The sequence below is a fragment of the Lepus europaeus genome, chromosome 5, assembly GCF_033115175.1.
Source record: "Lepus europaeus isolate LE1 chromosome 5, mLepTim1.pri, whole genome shotgun sequence".
Lineage (NCBI taxonomy): Eukaryota > Metazoa > Chordata > Mammalia > Lagomorpha > Leporidae > Lepus > Lepus europaeus.
Window position 1 is genome coordinate 10683060 of NC_084831.1, and position 12373 is coordinate 10695432.

The following is a 12373-nucleotide window of genomic DNA, read 5'->3' on the forward strand; positions in this document are numbered from 1 at the left end:
ATCCTCAGTTAAAACAGGGCATTCATGAAACCCTCACATTCTACAGGGTAAAAAGCGTCATAACCCTTGCTCTCCAGAAGTTTATTTCCCTGTTTCTGAGCTTGTAAAGGGACCATACTTGTCTTACATGAGGGTAAGTTTCATGCCTTCAGAGCCTCTGCCGCTGTGTATCTCACTACTTCCTGCTGAATCACGCTTTGCAAGGTGGGGCAGCAGTTTCAATTTCCATGACTTGGCTGCTGTATTTGGGGCAAAAGATATTACAAATCTGTTTTTAATATTATGACTTTGAAATGGGTTTCTCTTCATGGAAATAATGCTGTTAGTGTACCCGGTTTTGATTTGTTACAGGCAACAGAACATTGAGGAAAACATGACGATAGCTATGGAAGAGGCCCCGGAAAGTTTTGGCCAAGTAGTGATGCTTTATATTAACTGCAAAGTGAACGGACATCCTGTTAAAGCCTTTGTTGACTCAGGTGACCTCTGTGTTTTGTGTCTCGGCCTTCCTCTCCAGCATCTTGCTGTGACATGGGAGGGGGAGGCACTTTTGTATCCTTTACAATGGATGTGGTCCTTTGGACTGCTAACTGACAAGCCTAGAAGTTAGTGTTTCACTTGCTGATTTTCTTAATGGCAATAGGTTTATTTCTGTCATCATTTCTTAACAAGTTTCGTATTTTGTAGTGTTTCCTTTTGGCTTCCTATTTCCCTTATTTGGTACCCTGAATTTCTTGATTACTTCTATAAAAGAACTGGGATTGAAAAAGTTGAGAATAAGGAGCTGTAAGAATGAGCTGTGGGGGCTGGTGCTGTGCTGCAGTGTGTTAAAGCAGTTCCCTGTAGCTCCGGCATCCTGTATAGGCACTTACTTGAGTCCTGGCTGCTCCGTTCCCTAACCAGCTCCCTGCTAACACCTGGGAAAGCAACAGAGGATGGCCCAAGTGCTTGGACCCCTGCACCCACATGGGAGACCCAGAAGAAGCTCCTGGCCCAGCCTAGTCATTGCAGCCACTTGGGAGTGAACCAGTGAATGGGTGATTTCTCTCTCTCTGTCTCTGTCTCTGTCTCTGTCTCTGTCTCTCTGTGTCTCCTTCCCGTTCTCTGTAACTGTGCCTTTCAAATAAATAAATAAATCTTAAAAACAAACAAACAAACAATCCATGCTTTAGCCTGGGTTATGTGCCAACACTTTGCTAGGAATTAAGAGCAATGTAAGGCACAGTTCTTAAAGAACTGAAGAGCTGGGTAAAGAGACAGGAGTTTCCCGTTTGAGAGTTCAGGTAATTTGTGTGCTAACTGGCACCCACTAGACCACACCAGGCAGTATGGCATGAGTGTGCGACTGGGTGGTCTTAGCATCTTAATTCTTAGTGTCTCACACAAGGCTGTGAGGGAGGTTGGGTACCTGGAGTGAGAGAAGCCCCTGCTCCAATAATACTTCCCTCCATTTGTTTATCTACAAAACTTGAGTACATTCCAGATTTCAGCTGTCTTGAATCACTTATGTTGAGATGTAGACTTTCCTGGAAAAAGTAAATCTTTGGTTCAATTTTTTTTTTTTTTTTTTTGACAGGCAGAGTAGACAGTGAGAGAGAGAGACAGAGAGAAAGGTCTTCCTTTGCCGTTGGTTCACCCTCCAATGGCCGCTGCGGTAGGCGCGCTGCGGCCAGCGCACCACGCTGGTCCGATGGCAGGAGCCAGGGACTTATCCTGGTCTCCCATGGGGTGCAGGACCCAAGCACTTGGGCCATCCTCCACTGCACTCCCTGGCCACAGCAGAGAGCTGGCCTGGAAGAGGGGCAACCGGAACAGGATCGGTGCCCCAACCGGGACTAGAACCCGGTGTGCCGGCGCCGCAAGGCGGAGGATTAGCCTAGTGAGCCACAGCGCCGGCCCCAATTGGTTTATTTTTAATTTATTTATTTGAGAGAGGGCTCCTGTCTACTGGTTAACTCCCCAAATACCTGTAACAGCTAGGACTGTGCTAGGGCTGAAGCCAGGAGCCAGGAACTCAATCCAGATTTCCTGCATGGGTGACACAAATTACTTAAGCCATCTCCATTGCCTGCCATGGTCTACGTTAGCAGGAAGCTGGAGTCAGGAGCCGGAGTTAGATATAGAACTACGCACTCCAGTATGGAAAAGTGGGCATCCTAAGTGCTTGTCCAAGCACCTGGCCCCTGATCATTCAGTTTAAAAGTCATCTGCTGACTGTTTTGTGCAGGCACTGGTGTTAAGTGCTTGGGTGTAAGACTAACTGGATTTTCATAGGGTTCCTGTGTGAGTGAAGGAGACAGATATATACTAGACCTCCATCTGCCACTCAGCACGGCCAATAAGCCCCATCCTAGGTGCTTTAAATATAGTTGATTTTATTTTATCCGTAGAATATATCTATGAGCTGTTTTCTTCTAGTCCTGTTTTACAGATAAGGAGAGAAGTAGAGAGGTGCAGTTACTGTTCCAGGTATACGAAGTTCATGTGTTGTGGATTTTGGATTTGTCCCAGTCTACTCTTAACCACGCTGCAAAAGTCAGATGAGGTTAGGTGGACAGAAAGGCCACTTCTGACGCTTCCCAGAAGAGACCAGGAATGTCTCCCCAGAAGAGAGGGCCTGTGAGCCGAGCTGTTCGTGGGCTGAGGATGTGAGACTGCACTGTGGCTGAGAAGAACAGGGGAGCAGTGGAAGTCCCTCTGGCCTGGCTCTGGCCTGGTGACATCCCTAGTCAGCCTTTTTGGGGAAGGTGGAGAGAGAGAAGGCAAGGAGAAAACAGCCTTCCCAGTTTCCCTCTTGCTTCCTTATTTCTGGGCCTCCTTGGGTCTGTCCTTCCTCAAATGCCAAGCCAGCACTTTGAGTTTATAAAGTGTAGGTGCCTCGTGAGTGGTGTGAACAGGAAGAAGTGTGGTTACTGGGAAACAGCCGTCGGTTGGGCAGGAAGTAGCTCTTGAGCCGGGCTGTAAAGTGCAGGTGGAACCCTGAGAAAGTGAAAGCAGGGGCGAGAGCTCTTTACAGGAGGGACAGAGTACTGTTCAAGTGTTGGACGGTAAGGCTGGAAGGAACCAGTGAGACCAGGGGAGGCAGGTCTAACGTGGCGATGAGCCTCGAAGTCGTCCTGTGAAGTTCGAAAGGAAAGGGCATTTGGCCAGGTGCTGAGAAGCCCAGACCCCACTGGCATGCCCTGGTTCCCTACCAGCATCTGGCTCCTGACTCCAGCTTCCTGCTCACGCTGACCCCTAGAGGCAGTGGTGATAGCTCAGGTGGTTGGGTCCCTGCCACCATTCTGGGTTACCTGGATTGAATGTCTGACTCCAGCTTTGACCCCAGCTGGGAGCCGTTTGGAGCATTTTGGGAGTGGACCAACAGATCTGAGTGTGCGCTTGCTCCCTCCCTCCAACCTCTTCCCTTCCGCTCTTCCTCTCTCTTTGCATCTCAGATAACAACCAAAAAGCATAGTTTCTAAAATAAAAGTGACCAAAATATAGATAATGTAAAAAAGAAACAGTGAAAGCCATTACGATCTTTTGAACACATCAAGTAAGTGATTTGAAGAAGCTGATATTTTAGGAAAACAGCAGGGCAGATCAGGACAATTCTGTATACTGAAGAGTTAAAACTGTTCTTGCTTTAAGTGAAGTGGTTTGAAAGCCAGAGAAGTTGTCCACTTGAGTGAGCTAGGCTGATATCAAAGGTCAGAGGAGAAAGGTCAGAGGTAGCCGAATTACGTAAACCTTATTTACAGATTTGGGACAGAGTTAGCAGACAGAGGCTAGGAGTAAAGGAGTTAAAAGTGAACCGTGCCTCAGTTTTATAAAGACTAGTAGAAAATATTGGCAACGCTACAAAAATCCAAAGTGAGAGCTATTTGGGGGAGAGTCTTGTACCTGTTGGCTTTGAGATACACAGCGCAGCACACAGGAATGTAGAAGGCGAGTTAGGACTGCAGATGAAGACTAGAGACTGGCCTGCCTCCTGCACCAGCCGACTTCAGCTGAGTTCATGTGACAGGGAGAGAAAATACTTTAAAAGAGGGTCTAACTGGGGAGGAGTATGGGGAGTTCACTTCTAATTTTTTGGGTGACTACAGGATATATTTTTAACTGCTAAGCTGTAATGTCCCAAAGTTTGAAATAAAAATCACTTGGTAAAGTGCTTAGATCAGTGAAAGCTGCATAGAGTGTTAAGTTTTGTCTAACTTTATGTTGCCGTGTGCAGACACAGTGGTCATCATTTGAACTTTTAGGAGGTCCTTGTCCAGTTTTCTTTCTCTTGATAGTTTTAAAATATTCTTTAATTATTACATTGCAAAGTAATATTCTTTTCCTCATTAAGTTTCCATACTGTGTTTCAGATGCTAATGTGTGAAAGTGAAAGTTCAAATAAGGTGGGCAGGACATCTATTAGATAGGAACAATGTCACAGAGAAAAACCTTAAGGTGTGCTTGCTTTCTGCCTTGTTCTTTATGTTGTATTTCTTAAAAATTATTTTTTGTTTATTTGGAAAGCAGAGAGATCTTCCATCCACTAGTTCACTCCCCAAATGCCTACAACTCCTGGGGCTGGGTCAGGCCAAAGCCAGGGGTCTGGAACTCCATGCAGGTCTTGCATGTGGTTGTGGCAGGGACCCAAGTACCAGCACCATCATCTGCTGCCTCCCAGGGTCCGTGTTAGCAGGGAGCTGGATCAGCAATGCAGTGCCAGATGCCCCCTTAGTTTATGCTGTGCTTTGAATCTTGCCACAAATGTGGATTGTTTACATTATCTGATGTTTCTGTCCCTCTCCAGGTGCCCAGATGACTATTATGAGCCAAGCTTGTGCAGAAAGGTGTAATATAATGAGATTGGTGGACCGTCGGTGGGCTGGAATTGCCAAAGGAGTGGGCACCCAGAAGATTATTGGAAGGGTACATCTAGGTGAGTAGGGTAGTGGATTTTTAAATGGTTTTTTTTTTTTTTTCTCTATATGGATTCATCTAATCCCAATAAACCTAACTCCTAGAAACTTTAAATCCCACATTCTGTCAACATAGGATTTACATGTTTCTGCTGGTTGCAAAGTAACTAGACTTCCCAGTTCCAGCTCCTCAGACATAATCCCTTGCAGTTATTTTAGCTGATGTATTTTGGTACTTACCTCCACTCGAAATGGAAAGATTGTACAGCTGTTTACTGGTGGAGCTGTGTGAATACCTTTGAGTGCTGAGTCATCTACTTGAACACAATTGCTTTTCTGTCTAGTATTTTTTTGTTAGAATTAATAACTATCTTCCTTTTTGCAATATCACTTGGTTTGTTATGTGCTAGTCAGACACTTCCTTCTTGCTACATAAATTTCCTTTAAGTAGATTCAAATACAGTGGGTATCATATACATATCATGCTGTCAAAGACACATCTTCCAAGCCTGGACTAGTGCTAGTTCCAAACCTGCTACTTAGTTGCTGTTTTGGAGTCTCCTTTTTTTTAAAGATTTATTTATTTATTTGAAAGAGTTACAGAGAGAGAGAGAGAGAGATCTTTCATCTGCTGGTTCACTCCCCAATTAGCTGCAACAGCCAGAGTTGCACCGATCGGAAGCCAGGAGCCAGGAGCTTCTTCCCGGTCTCTCATGTGGGCGCAGGGGCCCAGGCACTTGGGCCATCTTCTGCTGCTTTCCCAGGCCATAGCAGAGAGCTGGATCAGAAGAGGAGCAGCCAGGACTAGAACTGGCGCCCACATGGGATGCCAGCGCTGCAGGCAGAGGCTTCAATCACTCCGCCACAGCGCCGGCTCCTCAAGGGCTGAGTAAGGATTACAATCACGTGCACCATAGTGATATAGCTAACGTTTTTAGAGTAAAAGAGGCAAATCATAGCTCAAAAATATAAAACAATAAGGCCGGCGCCGCGGCTCACTAGGCTAATCCTCCGCCTTGCAGCGCCGGCACACCGGGTTCTAGTCCCGGTCAGGGCACCAATCCTGTCCCAGTTGCCCCTCTTCCAGGCCAGCTCTCTGCTATGGCCCGGGAGTGCAGTGGAGGATGACCCAAGTCCTTGGGCCCTACACCCCATGGGAGACCAGGAGAAGCACCTGGCTCCTGCCATCGGAACAGCGCGGTGCACCGGCCGCAGCGCGCTACCACGGCGGCCATTGGAGGGTGAACCAACAGCAAAAAGGAAGACCTTTCTCTCTGTCTCTCTCTCTCTCACTGTCCACTCTGCCTGTCAAAAAAAAAAAATATATATATATATATAAAACAATAAGAAATAAGTACAAAGGTGATAAAAACTAAGAAAACCTACAAACAACACAGAAACCAGGAGGGTTGATGAAGGAGCAGAGTGTACAGGAGGCTAGCTACTAAGTCTGAGAAATGACTAGGCTGTGTACTGGGCATGCATTTCCTGCACTTCAGCTTGTAAGATCTGTTTATAACGGTTTAAATATATATGAATATACATATATATTTTTGTTTTCCATCAGAGGAGTGTTTGACAAAAGGGACAGGCGAACCCAGGCCTTGATGTTGTCTCTTGTTCAGCAAGCAGAAACTTGATTATAACAGGCAATGATGAGCTGTTTCTTTTTAGAGGTTAATTTAATATTTTTTTATAAATCTTTTAAAAAAAGATTTATTTATTTTTCTTGAAAGTCAGAGTTACACAGAGAGAGGAGAGGAAAGGCAGAGAGAGAGGTCTTCCATCACTGGTTCACTCCCCAATTGGCCGCAATGGCCGTAGCTGCACTGATCCGGAGCCAGGAGCTTCTTCTGGGTCTCCCACGTGGGTGTAAGGGCCCAAGGACTTGAGCCATCTTCCACTGCTTTCCCAGGCCATCAGCAGGGAGCTGGATCAGAAATGGAGCAACTGGGCCTCAAACTGGCGCCCATATGGGATGCCGGTGCTTCAGGCCAGGGCGTTAACCCTCTGCGCCACAGTGCCAGCCCCTGGAAGTTAATTTAAAAGATTCAAAGTGTGCAGATTTTAGTTCCCTTTTAGAAAACCTTAGGCCGGCGCCGTGGCTTAACAGGCTAATCCTTCGCCTTGCGGCGCCGGCACACCTGGTTCTAGTCCCGGTCGGGGCACCGGATTCTGTCCCGGTTGCCCCTCTTCCAGGCCAGCTCTCTGCTGTGGCCAGGGAGTGCAGTGGAGGATGGCCCAAGTGCTTGGGCCCTGCACCCCATGGGAGACCAGGATAAGCACTTGGCTCCTGCCTTCGGATCAGTGCGGTGCACCGGCCGCAGTGTGCCGGCTATGGCGGCCATTGGAGGGTGAACCAACGGCAAAGGAAGACCTTTCTCTCTGTCTCTCTCTCACTGTCCACTCTGCCTTTAAAAAAAAAAAAAAAGAAAGAAAGAAAACCTTTAGACGTGTATAGGAAGGAGATGTTAATATTGAACGAATTGATCTCTTTAAAGATATAGTTATTTATTTTATTTGAAAAATAGAAAGATAGAGATCCCATCTGCTGGCTCATTCCCCAGATGCCCACAGTACTTGGCCTGGGCCAAGCTGAAGGCATTCGCCAAGGATTCCATCTGGGTCTCCCACATAGGTAGCAGAGGACCCAACCTCTTGAGCTGTCCCCTGTTGCCCACCAGGGTGTACATTAGCAAGTAGCAGGAATTGGGAGAAGAGCTGGGCTAGTACCCAGGCAGTCCAGTACAGGAGGTGTTCCAGGAAGCCTCTTAATCACCACATCAGGCATCTGCTCCTCGTCTTTGTAAAAATTGGAGAGAGAGGTACCATTCACTGGTTCATTGTCTGTATGTCCCCAACATTCCCGATCTGGGGGCTGAGCCAGGAGTCAGGAACTCAACCCAGGTCTCCCATGTGGGGCAGGGACCCCACCACTTGCGCTATGACCACTGCCTACCAGAATATGAATCAGTAAGAAGCTAGCGTCACGAGCTGGATACAGGCGCTGGTGTTGTATAAGGGTAAAGCCGCTGCCTATGATACCAGTATCCCATATGGGTGCCAATTCTAGTCCTGGCTGTTCCACTTCTGATCCAGCTCCATGCTAATGTGTCTGGGAAAGCAGTGGAAGATGGCCCAAGTACTTAGGCCCCTGTACCCACATGGGAGACTCAGAAGAAGCTCCTGACTCTTGGCTTCAGTCTGGTCCAACTCTGGCCATTGTGGCCATTTGGGAAGTGATCCAGCAGGTGGAAGATCTCTCTCCCTCTCTCTAACTCTGCCTTTCAAATAAGTAAAATAAATCTTAAACAAACAAACAAGAAACAGGAAAAAGCTGGATACAGGGGCAGGCATTGTGGTACAGGGGGATAGACTGCTTCCCATCCAGCTCCCTACTAATGTGCTTAGGAAGGCAGCAGAAGATGGCTGAAGTACTTGGGCCCTGCCACCCAGGGGGGAGACCTGGATGGAGTTCCAGGCTCCAGGCTTCAGCCTGGACCAGCCCTGGACACTTGGGGCCTTTTGGGGTGTGACCAGAAGATAGAAGATCTCTGTCTCACTCTCTCTGTCTCTGTGCCTTACAAATAAGTAGATCTTTAAAAAACAAACAAACAAACAAAAAAAAAAAAAACAGGATACATCGAACTGAGGCATTTATTTTATTTCTTTGAAAGGCAGAGTTACAGAGAGAAAGAGAAGGAGAGACAGAGAGAAACAAATCTGAAGCTGGTTCAGGCCACAGCCAGGAGCTTCTTCCTGGTCTCCCAAGTGGGTGCAGGGACCCAAGCACTTGAGCAGTTCTCTGCTGCTTTCCCACGCCGTAGCAGAGAGCTGGGTCAGAAGTGGAGATGCTGGGACTTGAACCAGGGTCCGTATGGATGCTGGCGCTGCGGGTAGGGGCTTCACCTGCTACACCGTAGCACCCGCCCCATTATTTTTTAATCTTCAATGCTTGTCTTCCTCTCCACCTGAGCTTGAGTCCTAATGGCATCACCTGTCAAACCCGTGGTTCTACTGGATACCCTTTGTGAGTCAGCACCTTCACTGGTTCTTAAACTGATCGTTGGTTTTACCAGATTTTCGTGCTTGTCTTACCTGTTTGCCTTATTTGTCTTGGCTTCGACTGGAGGAAGCCGCGGCCGGAGTGACAGGTTCATTTCCAGAGCATGCCTGAGGCTGTGAAGCAAGGGTGAATAACCTCTTCCCTGTCTGTGCTTCAGCTCAGGTTCAGATTGAAGGAGATTTCCTGGCGTGTTCCTTCTCGATCCTTGAGGAGCAGCCCATGGACATGCTTCTGGGACTGGACATGCTTAAGCGGCACCAGGTAGCCAGCAGCCTCACGCTAGTTCTGCATCGGCTTTTTGTATGTGGTGTGGCGATTATCCGGTACCTGTTGGTCCAAGTACAGGAAAACCAAGGGGCACGAGTTTTCAAAATTGGAAGTCGTACAAAGGTTGACATGACATAGCCAAAAAAAATAGAATCTGTCTTTGTCAAATCTCTCTGTGAATCTTAAAATTCTACTGTTTTAAGATTGCAGTGGACAGTTTGACCCCTTGTGTAAATTTTAAGATTCTAGTGTCTTGATGTTTTGATGTTTTACTGCAAGTGCAAGTTTTGTAAATCTTCACTAATTTTGGATGCTAATCAGATAGTACTTGGGAAGGACCCCAAAGTTAAGGCAGGTGTGGTAATATTTATAAAACTACTCTGAATCCTAATAATTTAAGGTATAGTGTTCTCTGGGTACTAAAGATTTCTCACAGCAGGGTTTTATATCCAGTTAATATTTTTTTCAGTATTATAAAGCTCTTAAAATAATGAAATTCTATAAAATAATTACATTGTTTTGATAAGATACTGCATTCTAAATAGAGGGGATGAGTAGATGCATCTGTAAGTAGAAGCTATTTTCTTATATTTAATCATTGTATAGACAGAGGGGGGAATGTCTGGCCTGCAGGCCATATAAGGCCCACAGAATCATTTGATCTGCTCCTGCCACGGCAGCTGCAGGCTGGCCTCCAAATTCAGTTAATCTGTAGCAGACCAGTTTTATGTTGATAATTTTTATGGCCTGCAAATGTTACAAAAATCCAAGCAGCAGAAAGTTTCCCCACCCCAGTATAGACCTGTAGTCTCCAACCTTATAGACATAAATCATATATGCCTATAACTGTCATGTATTAAGTAGTTTAACACATACCAAAAAAAACATAGAATTGAAAGATACCAAGAGCATGACATAAAGAATACTTTTGTAGAGATTTCATTGCACATCTACCACTTTGGAGACCATTAGCATAGTTTAAATGTATCTGTACTTTATATAATAAGTAAATGCAGCAAGAAAATAGGACTGTGTGACTGGTGTGGTCGAGCGCAGAAGGAAAGTGATTTGCATGTTCCTGAAAGTTGGGGCTGCTAGTTATGCCTAGCACCTTTCCAGATTTTGTACAATGAACATGTATTCATTTATCAGAAATGAACAGATGTCGTTTTAAATTAAAATAAATGCAAATTATATCCTATAAAATTATTCTGCTGTAAATGTCAAACATTTAAAAAAGCTGTCTAAATTAACACAATATCACACGAGTTAACGTTTAAATACTCTATAAAGTCATTTTCTTGAAAATGTCCCTGTCCGTGGTGTTGTCCGAATGGAGTCTCAGCTGAGAGCGTAGATTTTCTGCTCTGTGTTTTAGCCGCTGTTGTCATGTTCGGTTTCTTCCCTCTCAGTGCTCCATCGACCTCAAGAAGAACGTGCTCGTGATTGGCACCACAGGCTCACAAACCAGCTTCCTGCCGGAGGGGGAGCTGCCGGAGTGCGCGCGGCTGGCATACGGGGCTGTGCGGCCGGAGGAGATCGCAGACCAAGAGTTAGCAGAAGCCATTCAGAAATCAGCAGAGGATGCAGGTATCTGGGTCGACTGGAGCCCGTGAATGGATCTGGTTTTGCTGGGGAGCCGGGGAGGTGCTCCAGAGGTGGGGAGCGGTGCGGCCTGTGGCCCGTCTCACCAGCCAGCGGTAGACTGTGTGTCTGCTTGCTGCCTCCGCCCGTCTCTTACTGCAGCAGAGAAGATGCGGCGTTTCAGCAGATCCAGACACGTCTTGCTGTGTGCAGGATGCACTGGGAGTTACCTCGCTTAGACACATTTCGGTGGGCTTCCTGAAGGGAATTGTAGCAGCAGGCACACACCTTTGTGTTCAGAATTATTTTCCTAAAAGTCTTTCCTCCTTCTAGGCCCATTTATTTTGAGGGACAGCACTGTCACTGTCACTGTCACTGTCAGCAGCTCTCACTTTATAGATATGTGGTGGAAGTGCTGCCACTCAAAGCCATGAGAACAACGGCAGGAAGCACACGTGAATGTTAACCGGAGGGCACTGTCCATGCTGTCATTGAGAGTGCTGAAACAACATGTTAACTACTGAGGTGAAGCCACCTAATACTTTTTCCCAATGTCGATGGTTTTGGCTGGCCTGTTTAAGTCCAAGATGGAGCCGAGTGTTCTGGATAAAGTGGGGCAACAACGCAGTTTTACTGAATTCTCCATCTGGTAAAGAACAGTGAATCTGGGGTGTGTTCTGGATAACGTGGGGCGACAACGCAGTTTTACGGAATTCTCCATCTGGTAAAGAACAGTGAATCTGGGGTGTGTTGACTTTCAAGTTTGGGTTATTTAAAGTCTTGAGCTGGAATCACTCACCAGTGTGACAGATGCCACATACTGCTTCTCTCGTACAGTGACATGTATCAGAGTTAACAGTCGAGGGAGTAACTTTCTCCTAAAGACAAGAGGGTAAGAACTTTAGAAACGAGCAGCCAGGGTCTGCCACACTTCCTGGAAAGCATTCGGACGTCCAGCCCTGTGCTCGTCAGGACGGGTGTGTGGAGCAGATGGAGGTTTGCAGGCTGGCCTTGTTCGGGATCTGTGCCCGTCAGCTTTTGGCTCAGTGTTACATAGAAGGCACAGCGTCGGTTGTGACCAGTGTTTTGTGGGAAGGGAAAGATTCTGAGCAACCAGACAGGAAGAAACTAACTTAATCGTTTTAATCTCTGCAGCAAGTTAGCTTGAGTGAGGTAGGCCTGCATACTCATCCTGTGTGGCTTTTGGAAGTAACTGGTCTTCTTGTGTGCTGTGTATTACTGTGAGGACACGTCGCCATTTTGTGGAATTTCTCCCCTTCTATTTAAATTTAACTTCCACAGTCTTGGCATTGTTACTTGGGAATAACAATGCCGCCAGCAATGGTTTCTAGTACCAGTAACCGTTACCCTCTTTGGGCGACTACCGTATTCTAATCAAAAGCACAAGAAGTTGAAACAGATACCACAGGTGCTTCCAGGCTCAGCGACGAGGGTGTTCCAGTGTCCGCGGATTAAAAGGGGTGGCTTCCCCAGAGCACTCACTGCCGACAGGGACGGCGTGCCGAGTCCCGTAAAGAGCTGTGGATCACATCCTGTGTCT

At 46.6% G+C, this 12373-nt stretch overlaps 1 protein-coding gene across 1 annotated transcript in view; it reads left to right on the forward strand.

Annotated features, from left to right (window-relative positions):
• The window catches only part of DDI2 (DNA damage inducible 1 homolog 2), a 38244-nt gene that overhangs the window by 22345 nt on the left and 3526 nt on the right, over nucleotides 1-12373 (forward strand). Inside the window, exons 5-8 of the mRNA XM_062190476.1 lie at nucleotides 352-479; nucleotides 4787-4915; nucleotides 9119-9222; nucleotides 10641-10818. Coding sequence (XP_062046460.1) covers nucleotides 352-479; nucleotides 4787-4915; nucleotides 9119-9222; nucleotides 10641-10818 — 539 coding nt within the window. The remainder of the gene's footprint in view (nucleotides 1-351; nucleotides 480-4786; nucleotides 4916-9118; nucleotides 9223-10640; nucleotides 10819-12373) is intronic.